The sequence below is a fragment of the Sphaeramia orbicularis genome, chromosome 11, assembly GCF_902148855.1.
Source record: "Sphaeramia orbicularis chromosome 11, fSphaOr1.1, whole genome shotgun sequence".
NCBI lineage: Eukaryota > Metazoa > Chordata > Actinopteri > Kurtiformes > Apogonidae > Sphaeramia > Sphaeramia orbicularis.
In genome coordinates this window covers 51,290,860-51,305,949 of record NC_043967.1, presented here as the reverse complement: position 1 = coordinate 51,305,949, position 15,090 = coordinate 51,290,860, and the positions used below count along the sequence as shown (strand labels likewise).

Below are 15,090 nucleotides of genomic sequence, written 5' to 3'. Positions count from 1 at the left end.
AACTCATCGCTAGTGTTTTGAAAAAGACGATCGATAAAATACTTGATAAGCGACATAGTGAACGTTATCCAATGAACGTCGACTTTACTAAACCTCTCCCGTCTCTCAACCAATCAGAGACGTCGGAGCTGACAGGACTTTAGCGGGCTTACTTTCGATGTAGTGTCGACAGTGTAATACAGTTAGCAAGCAATTTTTGATAAATAGGAAGGCTTCTTAAAAGTAAGAACTTGAACAGTATATGAGGCGTTTACTTCTTACGTCGATACGCAACAAAAACGAATTGGAGTTTTTTTCCTGCCTCGTATTCTTTAGTAGCAAAGTCTCCACGCTAACTAGCTAGCTAATGTTATTGTTAGCTAACTTGAATATTTAGAATTTTAGTAATGCGTCGTATTGGACATTTATCCTATTTTATTTTCACGAGAAACGGCTCATAATCAAGAGGTTTGTATACGTGATTCATAGTTGTTGTTTTTTTGTAAATCTGAGTAAACGTTTTCTTCTTTAATGTGCCTTGGACTGTAATGTCCTGTTAAAAGTAGGAAGACGTAGCCGGTGGTTTCACATTTTCGTGTTAGCTGATGTGTTCTTTGCATTTTCTATTTTTACTCTTTTGGCCATCCTAGTAACTTGGTCATCTTTAGATTTGTTTGTGTGTCAGCACTGAACATTTAACCTAATACTAATGTTAAATGAGTTATTTGCTCTTAAATATAGGAGAAATGTTAGTGTACGTTATGTTATGCCTTTATGCTAAAAATGTATAGATAGTCCAAAACGATATATGAAATATATATGGTATCAGATTGGTGTTTGTATCGAAAAATCATACTTCTAAATAATAGAGCAGGGCACATTTCATGTTGCCTGATGTCATGGTTTCAGCTTGCTGTTTTTTTTTTTTTTTTGGGGGGGGGGGGGGGTTGACTGTTTTTAATCTATCTTGTACTTGCACTGATCATCTCCACCTTTTGTGTTTTCTGAAGGCCGAAAAAAATTACTATTTCAGATGGCAGTAGCCCCTTCTTCAATGGCAGATAAGATCATAGTCCTTGATGATGAAGAGGAGAGTCCTCAGCCTTCCTGCTCTGCCTCCACCTCATCCTCTAACCATCAAGCCAAAAAATTTTCACAACTCAACGCTCAGCAACCAGCTCCTACTCACATTACAGAGTCACCTTTTGCAACTGCAAAGAAGAAGACACATGTTTTGCAGGCAGAAAATGAGAGACTGTTCACTGAGGTAAGCGTTTATTATGGAGTTTTGTGTCCAGTAGCCTAGGCAGACAGTTATTTCCTAAAAAATAAATTTATCTTTCACACCAGATCTCAATTATTTAACTCAAATATCATCACTAAGCAGTGAATGAGTATTTTCTAAACAATCATACTTCAAAAAGTCATCTTTGAAAACAGCAGTAGTGTTGTTACTGTGATTTTGTTATTGGTACTAATGCTGATACATTTTTATCTTTGTATCATACCTTTGTACCTTTGTATCATGCCTTTGAGCTTTACTTTTTCGTCTGATGATGACTGGCATAAAAAGTACTCTGGGAATAGTACAGCTTAATGAGTGACGATTATGTTGGAGAAATGTTAAATTTGAAAACAGTGTGTTGAACACGCATTTTGTTTTGGTCTGTTGGACATAATGGAACTCTTCAAAAACAAGTCATCTAACAGAGATTGGAAAGCTATAACAAATGAGACTGAAGCTGAATGTAAAACAGAAAAACCCTGAATCGTATATAAATGTTGCATCATATATATATATTTTTTTATTTGGTCTGCTTTTATCCTATGTCCTCCATCTGTTGCCTTGTGTCTTACTCCTCACCACTGTTTTTTCACTGTCTTTCTCCCTTCTACCCAGTTTGTGGAGCACTGTTCACCTCTCACACAGGACTGCCCTGAGGTTTTATCTTTTCTCAAAACCAAGCATGCCAAGGCCACTCCTGAGTTCTTGACATCGGTGGAGTTTAGGAATACTTTGGGACGATGTTTGACTCGTGCTCAGGCCAATCGCTCAAAAACCTTTGTCTATATTAATGAACTGTGCACTGTACTCAGGCAGCATAGTGGCAAGAGGAGACAGAGCCTCAGTAGAGTAGAGCCTGGCCCTTCTACCTCATCAGGTTCTCTTCAGTCTACCTCTGCTCTACTCAAAAAAGAGGACAAGACTACAGCTAAGATGACAGAAGAAGACGGGGTGCAACAGGGGATGGAAGAACAACCTTCCACCTCAGGGATGCAGGATGACAACGAGGAGGATGCGGAGGAAGTCAAAAAGGCAAGAAGAAAGCTCAAGAAACAGGTTAGTGTTGAACACTTATGAGCCATCTCAGAATCTTTATGCATACAGCCTCAACTTATGTTAAAAATATCTAGTATTGAATAAGATGGCAAGGAATAAGGTAGGAAGAAAGCCTGAAATTCATCAAATATGATCTACAAAGCTACCTGACTAACCCTGAAAGTTTTTATTGTTTCAGTTTATGTAGTATGATTCATAGTTTTTTTTATGTGAAGTAGATATGAGTCAAACTGTATGTATTTAAGTAACTGTATATTTTAAAAAATCACTGTAGCTTTAGGTTTATTCAAATAATTGTTATTAGTTAGTTGTTAACTATAACTCATCCTCCTTGTCTTTCTTCTGTTTTCTTTTTTGCTTACAAAACTCTTAGACCTTTTAAGTTTTCTTTCCCCGTCACAGTCTCTCATTTTAAGACTTCTTTTAAAGGTTAAGATGCTTCATGAATAACTTTTCTTTTGACAAGGATATGTTCTTGCCTTCTGGGAGAATTCTCAGACTACAACCATAATTCTAAGAATTATCTTAGAATTTCCTTGATAGGAGAGAACCTTTGTCCTAGGAATCTGTATGATTATGGAGGAACTATGCAGTATAATTTTTGGCCTTTAAATTCTTTAGTCATCTAGTTTAATCATTTCATTGTTAACAAAAGTAAAAACTTGTGTAAGGAAATGGCATGTCTGAAAATCTTGTTGAGATATTTCAGAGACAACACAAACTGTTGTTTGTTGGTATTAAAGAAACCACTGACAGGTAACATCTAATTTAGATCTGAATTATTGTCAAGTCATTTGTCTTTGCCCAAAATCACGTTGAGAAGAATGCATAGGCAAACATTTCTAACCACGTCATTTTCCACCTGCTCTCAGATAGCGTATCTGGAGAACCTGCTGAAGGTATATAATGAGGAGATCCACCGTCTGCAAGAGGCAGAACTGAGTTTGGATGACATGGGAGCTGAGGACTCTTTATACATCCAGGAGAGCTCACTCAAACGCAAGGTTAGGCAGCACAATGGTAATGAATAGACCAGGTTTAAGAAAGACACCGGTCACTTACAATGCTCCTTTCTTTATTTTATTTTCTTTTTCAGATGATGAAGATTTATGAAAAGCTGTGTGAACTTAAGGGTTGCAGCACATTAACAGGCCGAGTCATCGAACATAAGATCACCTACAAGGGCACTCGTTATCCAGAGATCAACAAGAAGGTGAGCTTCTAATGTATTCAGTGCAGAGGTGATATGCCAAATTTACTTCGAAATTATCTCAATTACAGAAGCAGAAGATTATAAAAAAAAACAAAATTATAACCAAATACCTGACGTGGAGTCAGATAAGGAATGTGGGTTAGGTGTCTGCCAGAGCAGTTGTTTGATTCAATATTCAGAATATTTACCTCCGCCAAGGAATGGCGGAGGTTATGTTTTCATCGGGGTTTGTTGGTTTGTCAGCAAGATAACTCAAAAAGTTATGGATGGATTTTAATGAAATTTTCAGGAAATGTTGATACTGGCACAAAGAACAAATGATTAAATTTTGGTGGTGATCAGGGGGCTGATCTGCCTTGGCGGAGGTCTGCGCTCTCCGAATGCTTTTCTAGTTTGATATGTTTTTAATCCAGTGCCTGGATCTTTTCTTTTTTCAGATTGAGCGTTTTATCAACAGCCCAGATGCCCGGAAGAACACTCCCGACTACCCAGACATCCTTCACCAGGTGCGGCGTGCCACAGAACGTCATAATCTCTGCCTGAGCAAAAAACAGCAAAACGACATTGCTAAGGAGGCGTTCAGGGAAACCGCAAGCAGCATGCAGGAAAGACGCCACCTGGACCTCGTGTACAACTTTGGGTCACACCTCACCGATGAGTACAAACTTGGTAAAGAAATGGGCGGGAAATACTCTATTTTGTGTGCTAAGGGTCTTTGCTCACATGAACAGCTACTTAAAATGCCTGGTTACTGTTGAAAAATTAGTTTATCAAGGTTGATCACAAGTATTGCTTGTTGCACAAGCAACAAATAGAACAGTCACTTCAGAGGAGAAAAAAAGAAAAAACAAAGTAGAAGGGTGTACATTCTCATTGTATTTTTTCTTATCTATTGCCATCATTTACAGTTCTTTCTCTTTGTTGTCCTCTCTTCTCTAAAGGTAAAGATCCGGCTCTTTCTGACCCCTCTCTGCAGCGAAAACTGCGATCCAACAGAGAACTGGCTCTCTCCCGTCTGGAGGAGGTCATCACCAAGTATTCAGTCAAACAAGAGGACACAGAAGAGAGGGAGAGAAATGCACATTCACAGAAAGATCGAAAGGACAAAGAGGTATAAGAGCAAGAAGTTGTTTTAAAGTATACTTGTACTGGTCATGTTTACAAATTAATTGTGCTTTGTGTGTTATTTATAAGCAAGAGAGGTGCAAATTCAGTAAAAAAATTCCCATAAATGCACCACACTGGACTTTTTATTACGGGAATTGCGCGTGTCAGCAGCACCTATGAGAGAAGCCATTGCCGGCTGTAAGTGACATACCTGTCGTTGTTTCTGGGTGATGAGTGTGAGTAATAAAGCAGCAGTCAGTGAGCAACATTAAGTGGAAAGTACGCGTTTAAGCTCATTTTTATGCAGCCGCAAGCTTAGCATTTCGCCATAGTCCGAGGGACGCGATCCAGCACTGGCCGATAATGTGTCATCTTAGACTGGTGTCTTCTGCATGGGGTCAGTGACCAGTCCATCGCAGCCCAGGTAATCGGACAAACCAGCAAGTCTGCGTCACTACCGGTGCTGGAGCAGCCCGTGAAGGAGGCAACATGTGTCTGACCATGCCTGACTGACGGAGCAGCAACTTAGTACTCGCACATACTTGACAATGGGCTGTAACGTAAGTTACTGTACAGAACCACTAGTATTATGCGTGATCTTTTGAAATAGCTAGCAATGAAAAGTCACTACAGGTACCCTTTAACACGCGTTTCCATAAGGATAATTTCAGCTCATTAATACATTTTTTACATGCAGATGCACAGTATAAGTATCCTGAGCTGTTGGTCTTCCAGTAAGCTCATGAACACACCACTGCAAGATTTTGAAAAGGTTTGGGTTGAAATGATTCAGTCATAATTTATTATTATTATATTTTTTACATTGTTTTTGAAAAGTATCTTTTTCATATTTGTAAAAGAAACCCCCCTCTAGTTGGGAAAAAAAGTGTACTGCTGTCATTGGCAAGAGGCAGGTAATTTTTTTTAACCCTTTGAATTATATAGTTTTTTTTTAACCCTTTGAATTATGCATTATTTACACATATGATGTTTTAATGATAATTTAACAAATCTGGAAAATTGCAGTTAGTTAAAAAATTGTTGAACTAAGGTATTCGATAAACATAAAATACCAGGATAAACTAAGCCAATTATCAGTATGAATATAAGATTTTGCTTAGATTATATTATTTGTTTATATTATTGTCTAAAACTGCCATCTTGTTATCTTGTTTTGTTTCTGCAACTTTCCTTCTTGTAAATAGGGTAGGCATAAATAAGCTGTTGCTTTTGCCTACACCTTTTCGCCCATGTTTAATATAGAAATCCAAACTGTATGCATGTAAATGTCATGCTTTGTTAAATGGAGGAATAAATTACTTACTTACTTAAAGCAGACTGAAAGTAGTTGCAGTAGTGATGTCATCACATCGATCTCTGCAGCCTGTTCAGTGCTGCTCAATGTGATGAGACTTAAAGTAGAAGAACAAAGGGAAGTATGCTGAGACAATGTCCATTTTATAGTTTAGCACAACTTGTATTAATGTGAGACAGGAGATGCAGTAAACTGAGCCATTTCACACACAACACAATGCAGCTTTGCTGTCTTTACCACAACCTGCAACTTTCTTGACCTATAAAATTATATTTTGAAAGGACAAACATAATATGTGTGGTTCAGAATACAATTCAAATGGGATAAAAAAAAAAAAGTCTCTGACCACCGTTCAGATTTTTCTGAAGTAGGTCCCATTGGGAAGAGCAGTTGTATGAATAGCATCTGGATGGTGAGTTCAGTTAGCCAGGACCAGGTGGAATTACTGAATACTAGATGTTGCTCAACGCTGAAGTTTAGGCCATTTCTAAGGGACTTGTTGAGGCTTCTGTTGGATTGTCTGTTCATTGTAATGTAGCCATTTTGTGCAAGATTTAACCACATAAGAAAAGGTTTATATTTTTTCTCATAATTTCTGACTATTTTTACTACCATATCTGTTTACATTTTGTAAAGCTAGAGCAGATAATAAATTAACAACACCAAAAAAGGTTATAGACAGTACTTTGTAAATAAGTCCTATGTGCAGACTGACTGTATTTGGGAAAAATCAGTTTGTTGGTTTTGAAGCTCTCCACATTGATTCTACTGTGATTTGGCTTGGGTGGTGGTGTATGTAAGCCCTATTATGTTTGGGAATAACCTGCTGAGTGTAAAGGAATTTTAAAGATCATCCAAGCTTTTATTGGCATTATACCCCCATCATGTCTTTTAACTCGAGGAAAATAAAAGTAACCTCGTATTTGCAAGTTAAATTACACAAGTATAAATGAGAAACAACAGCTGAAGTTAAAAACAGTGGGATGGAAATGAAGTTCTGCTGACATGCAAAGTGAAGCTTAGTGTCTGTTTTTTAGTCATCTAATTTTATTTCTTATTTTAATTTCAGGGTAAGAAAAGTAAGAATATGAATGGAGTTGAAGAGGAAGAAGAAGAAGAACAGGAGGAAGAGGATGATGACGATGAGGAGGATGAATCGTCAGACCCGGATATAGAGGAGGAGATAAAGGCCAGCACTCAGCAGGACGGACCAGGTCAGAATAACTGAGATACAGTTTATGCATTTGCATTCCATTATAGTCATGGTAAATCCAGTCTTGGTAGGTAAATTCAGGATAGTATTTGTAAATGTTCTCTCTCTGTACAACGTAGTGCATCCCTTAAGATGAGTAATAATGATTTCTGAAAGTAAGAACAAATTTGGGAATTAAATATTTTGTATATAATAATTTTATATGGGCTGTGTTAAAGAGTAATATACAGTATTTTACATCGAGCTTTTCATTCATGGTAAGATTGCAACAACTTTGTGATTGTAGATAGTTTACTAGTCAAGTCAGCACAAAAAGTGTTCACTTATTCCACTTTAATCTAGATGTTTGTGGAATATATTTTGTTGCTGCTGTTGACATAGAAAAATAGGTTATATCATTGTGAGCTGCAGACATACAGTAATTCTTCTTCACACACATTCTTTCATTTAGACATGTTTTATGCTCTCATGAAAATGCTTTATTTTATTTTTTTATTTGTCATTATGAAACTACAGTCGGCTGAACAGTGAAGGTAATTAATGGGGAACACCCAGGTTTGAATCAATTACTTTAAGGATAAGTACAATATTTCAGTAGTAGAATAAGTAGAAATATTGGTATTTTTAATGTAATATGTTTAATTGTGCAAATAGATAAGCACTTTGGTTGTTCCCACACTCTACATCACAAAACTGAGAGGAAAGATCAGATCAAATCATCATGATTGTGGTTGAAGAAAAATATCTAGATCGGATCCCTTGTCCAGATCGCTCATTCCTAAACCACATTAAGTTTTATCGTAAGTGGCTGTGAACAGTCGAGGGTGGCAGAACCAAACAGGGGATTAATTGTATTAATTCTCCCTGTTCTTTAGATGAGGAGAGTGATGAAGATGACAGTAATGAAGCTGGTGACGGCGACGACAATGAGGAGTCAGGGAATGTTTCTATGAAGGAAGAAGGAAGCGTGAAAGATGAAGAAGAGGTGGTCACAAGTGAACCCAGTCCTAAACCTGGTCCTCTAAATAGGCGCCTCATCTCTCCACTGTCTGACATGCCCTCCCCCATGGACAGCCCCAGCCAATCAGAGCCTGTGGAGACTGACGATCAGAGGCTGTTGTCTAATGGTATCCCTGCAAGAGCAGAAGAGCCGGTTGATTCCTCCAATCAAGTTTCAGTTGTGCACGTGACCACCAGTAAAGCCACTGAGGGCACCGTGGATGCCTCCACAATGGCAGCCAATGGAGTGCCAGTGCCCTTAGCACCAACAGTGATCATAAAACCATCTGATACTCAGACCAACGGCAGATCACCTCCTCCCAGCCCCAGAACTACAAGGAGCAAGAAGAGGAAGAGGGAGGATATGACATCAGGGACCGCTGAAAATCATAAGCACATAATCACAAATGACAGGTAAATACTTACACATTTACAGCTTGAATAAGGAGAACAAAATATAGGCCCACATATTACAGAGGGTCGTTTAAAATGCAATTACGACTTTTGTTTGTGTCTGAGAGTGAGTTGAAAACATTGCACAGGATTAGTAGTTAATAGAATATACAGGAGCTTTTCTAATGTTAAGGATGATCTATTAATACTGTACAAACCTTACAATAAAATAATTCAGCATTTTTATTGATAGAATAGAAGAGGTTGGAATGAGTAGTTAAAGAGTAGTTATGTCTTGGTGATGTGAAGTCATTTTAGAAATATTTGCAGGTGAATTTTCCTCCTAATAATAAATCGGTTAAATAAAATCATTAATTGCAGCTGTATTTCCAGTTGTTAACCTGATAGATAATGACAACATTATTACGTAGAATGATTTATTTGTATTTTTTTAAATTATTTATCTTTTCCCCCTGTTCCTGTAAACCCCCCACCCCCCCAATCATCTCCTCAGTGAGACGGATATCACTCTGGATATGGGTGTTTATTGCTACGGTTCCCCGCAGCAGGCAGAGTCAACCCGAGCCGACACTCCAACGCACGACCTGGTCAGCAGCTCTCAGTCGACACCACCACCGAAGAAGAACAAGGTGGGACCACATATGTAGTTGGTAGTGATGCATGGCTCGGGTGGGTTCGGGTTAATTTATCAAAAAACATACTGAGTTAATGCAGGGCAGCGTAGCAGTCCAACCGAACAACCACTGTGGCTTGAACCTGAAGTCTGAGCCAAGGTTATTATCGTTAACGGAAACTAACGAAATGACAAAAACTAGAATTGAAAAACCATTTTCGTTAACTGAAATAAATAAAAACTAGAATTGAAAGAAAAAAACGATAACTGAAACTGTATTGTGTACTTATAAAATTAACTAAAACATAAAAATTATGAATAAAATTCCCTTCGTTTTCGTTTTTGTCAATGTTGCATTGATATGAAATAGATTTATTTCACTCCAGCAGTTTTAGCTGTTGGCACCATACAACACTTTACTTGGTTTTACTTGGACACTCACTTGGTTTAGAGTCGTCTTCTGGTCCCCACTGTACCTGGAAACATGGAGACTAAAGCAGCAGAGTCCTGTATGGGATTTATGTGAACGCACTACTGACTAAAAAAAAAATAACTTCAGCTGAGCTTCTCCTTGACTCTGGTCTTATCTGGTTTATGTGGACCTTCTGATAAATGTACCCGTGGTCTTTTTGTGAATGTTTTATCTGCTGATAAGGTTTAAGGCCTAGTCTGCTCTAACCGAGGCTTTACTCCAGTGGTAGTTAACCCTTTTAAGACCAAGATTTCAAAAAGCTGTAGCTTGGAGGTGGTTAGAGATAAAGTCATAGTGTAAATGAGAAAAATATTGGGTATGACCCAAAGTTTATGATGGATATAAATTTACTCATCTAATTTGCATCTTGTGATGTCATAGAGTGGCAGCCATATTGGATTGTGTAACTCTTAGTAAAGTTGACTTACACACTGTTTCTGTTTCCAGGTCAATGTCGCCACCCAGTGTGACCCCCTGGAGGTCATTGTCCTGTCAGACTCAGAGTGATGTTTGACATTTTAACTCTCATCGTACTGGAAGACTTTTTCTCATCTCTAAAATATTCAGGATGTTATTTCCTGAAGTCTCCAAGGACCCTCCTGTCTGTCAGGTTTTTCCAATCTCAAATCTGCTGAAAAAGATAATCATGACAAAAGCTACAGGCATTTCCAGGTATAGTATATATGACAGGGATCCTTATGTATGCCATTCAGTGACATGCTGCCACACAAACGCAGACACGTATTCTTGTAATAAATTAAAATGCTTAAAAGGATGTTTTTTTTGTGCACCAGAGGGTGGTTTTATTTTCCTCATGTGGACATTGGCTCATGTCAGTTGGACATCAGTTTCCTTTTCTCCTCGTTGGTGGAGCTAAAGGTGTTTTAGGTGAAGCCAACAGACAAACCTGGTCTTTCCCAGGCTCACAGTGCAACTTTACTAATACCTGTCGTCAGCTCAGAGGTGACGTTGACACTGATAAGCATTTTCTTCTGGGATGTGCGTCCTCTGGCCTAAATCCTGAACTTCCATTAATTTGGTTTAGGTCCCTTCTAGTGCCTGAGAAAATAAAATGTAGACTGGGGAGACGCACCTGACTGACAGAGGTCAGCACACCACCAGTTTGTTTACATTTTTATATGTCACACATTTTGTCATATGGGAGAAGGAAAGGAATGTCTGTATAAATTTTAGGATAACATTGTTCTACATTCTGTTGCCGTTTCTGATCCCCATGGAGTGAGTGAGCTGTGTGCTGTGTATGCTGGTGTTAACGGTGTGAGGACTGCGGCTGTGATTGAATACAATATTGACATGTTTTAATTCTTTCCTTAATGTTAAGAAACATTTTTATTTTCAGGTATAAAATAAATAAAGCTTTATTTTTGGTTTCGTTGACCTGTAGCTGCTGCTCATCATATGATTGTTGGATTTTCCAGATAGATAAATACACAGATGTCTAAAGGGTGACGCTTTAATGGCGGCAAATCCGAATTCATCCATTCACATTGAAATTGTAAAAAAAGATGGAAACGAACCATGAATGTTTCCTAATAAATTTTTACTATGATTCCTCTGTGCTGTAGTGCTCAGATTTTGTCTTAAAACTCTTAAGTTACAGAAGCCAAGGATCTTTTCACCTACCATTCACACAAATACTTTATTATATTATATCTCCATTTTTAAAACAGGAACTAGAACCGGCAGTGCTCAGATGTTGAAGGATAGATTGTGTCTGAAAATGGCCTATGACTGATGGCACTGATGTCTTGGATCAAATGAATACAATTATTCTCCGACTGCATTAAAACGAAAACTTTGTCTTTTTTTTTTTTTTTTTTTTTTTTTTTTAAGATTTCAACTTAACTCTGGTTAGAGATCTTAACAAAACCTTCCACAGCACATCAGCAGCATTAGAAAGAACGCAGCACAGTGATTTACTTTTATTTCGAAATAAAAGTAGTCTAAATTTCAGTGTTACATTAGCAGACTTCTGTTGCATATTTAGAGTAAATTCATGTTTTTTTTAATCCGTTGGACAGCTGATCACTCAGAGCTCCAACATTTAATGAGTGGCAGTGTTATGTGTCGTCCCAAGAATAAATAGAATTTAGTTTTTTCAGCTTTTTGTGTTTGCGCATTTTCACGAGATGAGGTTTTGTTGTTTTTGCAGCTGAGCTCATGTTGATTTAAAGTGTTGATTTCCAGGGTGAAATGATATTTCTGGGTAAATGATCTTTTCGAGGTTGTGACAGTACTGACCTGCAGTATCTGAGTTTATGCAGAGGAAGTATCTATTGTTCACTGTGAATCTTTTCTTTGTCATTTTTGATAATATGAAAATAAAAACTACATTTTGTAAAGCACCGTCTTCTTGGTCCAAACATGCGTCTGATGATCTTAAAGGCAGTTGTGACCAGTTTTGTTTCTCATTGAGTAAACTCCCACAGAGAGCGTCGCTGGTTACAACTAGATAACTTTAGTTCTTGCTTGAATAATAAAATTAAAAATTAAATTTGCTATTTAATCTTGTGAATATTGAATTGTTTAGATCAGGGGTGTCAAACCCATGTTAGTTCAGGGGCCACATACAGCCTAATATGATCTAAAGTGGGCCGGACCAGTAAAATAATATAAATAATAGTAATAACAACTTATAAATAATGTCAACTCCTGTTTTTTTCTCTGCTTTTGAGCGAAAAAAGTCAAATTCCGTAATGAAAATGTTCACATCTATGAACCGTACTTGAACATAACATGAACAAATATGAACAACCTGAAAATTCTTAAGAAAAGTAAGTGCAATTTTAAGAATATTACACCTTAATTTTTATGATTTATACATATGCATCACAACTTACAGATCACAGTGGATCTACAAATACACAAACATTTAGTAAGAGGCAGAATATTGTTAAAATTCCATGTACTTCTCTTAAGAAATTTCAGGTTTTTCACATTTTTTGCAAAAGGCTAGTCTGTAATTGTAAACATTTTTGTGTAATTTTACTTTTTTTTTTACACTACAACAAAGGAAAAATTTGTAGTTTTCATTATTTCTAAGTTATTCTGATAGTATTTGACTGGTTCTGACCCACTTGAAATTGAATTGACCTAAAATGATTCGAACATCCTTGAATTTTAATATCGTTTGTGTAATTTCTGCATTTCACAAATTCATCCCAGGGGCCAAATTGGACCCTTTGGCGGGCCGGTTTTGGCCCCCGGGCCGCATGTTTGACACCTGTGGTTTAGATCCTGCTGCAGTAGATTCACATGCATTTACCATCAGAACTGACACCTGTTCAGATAATTAGGAATAAGTTGAAATACATTGTGAAAAGTTAGCATTTATTTGTTTAGCTAAGTCTGTAAACTCTGCCTCAGCATTTATTTAACTTTTTCATGTTTTTAATACATGAAATTGTGATTGAATGAAATGTATTGCTCAGGTTTCCCTGTTTTTTCCCCGTATAAAGTCATGTGAAAATGTCAGTAAACATGGTGCACATTTATTTTGTCACATTTTAGCCGATATACACATTCTGAACTGAGTCACAATGGTTTTCATTTCAGATCCAGAAAAATAGTTTTGTAAATGATGGTGAAGAATCTGTAGTGACAAACAAATGGTGCAAAAATATGGAAAATATTTAAGTTTTTTAGACATCTAGAGCCAGTAAATGCCAGTCATTATGGCTTTAATAATAATAAAGCCACTAAAAAAATGTTTTATTTTCCAGTTAAGTTTTTCAGTTTTGCTTTTTCTCTCTTTTTTTTTTTAAATCACAGTGAAAGAAGTTATGAAAAATTACCACAAGATCTTGAGATTTGGACAGATAAAAAAAAAAAAAAAAAAGCAGACAAAGTCATTTTGCAACAAATAATTTATTAATCCATTATTTTATTACAGGGCAGAGGTGAATATCGATGCACTGCTGTTTATTACATTATTAGTACCACTCAGGAATTTACATAAAAATGTATATTGACAACTGTCATTATCTATAATCACCTTTAAACAATCAGCTGGTCAATCATGTATGAAGTTATGTAACGTCGTCTCTGGAATGTACAAAAATAATTAAAATTCCTCAGTCTAGTTTTCAGGAGCTCTTCACAAAGACCCTTCAACAGTTTCATTTCTGAATAAAGGAATGTTTAGCTCTTCTACAACTCATTAAAATAAGACACAATGTGAGAGAAAGTGTGCATTTGACTGATCGGGTAGCATCGCTTTATGGTCTGACTCCGCTTATGGTCCCATATTTAAAAGTTTAATAAAATGTAGATACTTGGTCAGAAATAAACTGCTTTCACTTAAACCCTGATCTGACCTTAACCCATAAAGACCCAGAGTTACTTTTATGGCAGTTCCCAAATGATTTTTTCTCTCAGGTCAGCCTTTTTAAGTGATTTATCACCATTTATTATAATATTATCATCTGTATTTTGTATTTTTCACAGTAAATCCTATATTTAATTAATTACATTTAATTTAGATGCTCATGAAAACTCAAATTAAAGGTTCTATTACAACAGAAAACTGAAGAAAAACTGACTTTTTCAGCACAGATCTCAATAACTGAACATAAAAACAAGGGTTCCCAAACCTCTGTCATTTATCAAACTATATGTTTTACTGGTCAATCAATGTTGTAGAACAGGGGGGTCAAACTAATTTTCATTCAGGGGCCACATTAAGCCAAATTTGATCTGAAGTGGGCCGGACCAGTGAAATAGTAACATAATAACATAAATAGTGTCGACTCAAAATTTTCTTCTATGTTTTAGAGCAAAAAAAGTAAAATTATGTGATGAAAATGTTTACATTTACCAGCTATCCTTTAAAACAATGTGAATAACATGAACAAACTGAAATTTCTTAAGAAAACTAAGTGCAATTTTAACAATATTATGTCTCAGTTTATCGTTTAAACATGTAAATTACAACTTACAGATCACAGTGGATCTACAAATACACAGAATATTTAATAACAGGCAGAATATTGTTAAAATTACACTTCAGACATTTCAAAATGTTTATATTTGTTGAGGTTATTCATGTTTTTGTGAAATGTTCATTTGTTTTAGTGTAAATACAGTAAAATTACATGAAAAATGTTGCATTTACACAGAAAAATGTGGAGTTATGAGTATTTATGGGTTATTATGATAGTATTTTACTGATCCGACTCACTTGAGATTAAACTGGTCTGTATGTGGAACCTGAACTAAAATGATTAATATCTAAAGTGTAATTTTTGCATTTCACAGATTCATCCCAGGGGCCGAACTGGACCCTGTGGTGGGCCGGATTTGGCCCCCGGGCCGCATGTTTGACACCTGTGCTGTAGAAGATGACGGTGTTTCCATGTTCACTATGGAGCCTCTGAACTGACCATGAAAAGATAACAGACTGCA

General features: G+C 36.7%; 1 protein-coding gene across 1 annotated transcript; it reads left to right on the top strand.

The window, feature by feature from the left end:
* The first annotated feature begins 128 nt into the window (after positions 1-128).
* Positions 129-12,029, top strand: daxx (death-domain associated protein). Its single transcript, XM_030147135.1, has 11 exons — positions 129-447; positions 990-1,246; positions 1,880-2,320; positions 3,193-3,324; positions 3,417-3,533; positions 3,971-4,202; positions 4,475-4,644; positions 7,025-7,169; positions 8,044-8,581; positions 9,075-9,210; positions 10,114-12,029. The coding sequence occupies exons 2-11, from the start codon at positions 1,013-1,015 to the stop codon at positions 10,171-10,173; spliced, it is 2,205 nt and encodes a 734-aa protein (XP_030002995.1). The 5' UTR covers positions 129-447; positions 990-1,012; the 3' UTR covers positions 10,174-12,029.
* Positions 12,030-15,090: the final 3,061 nt, after the last annotated feature.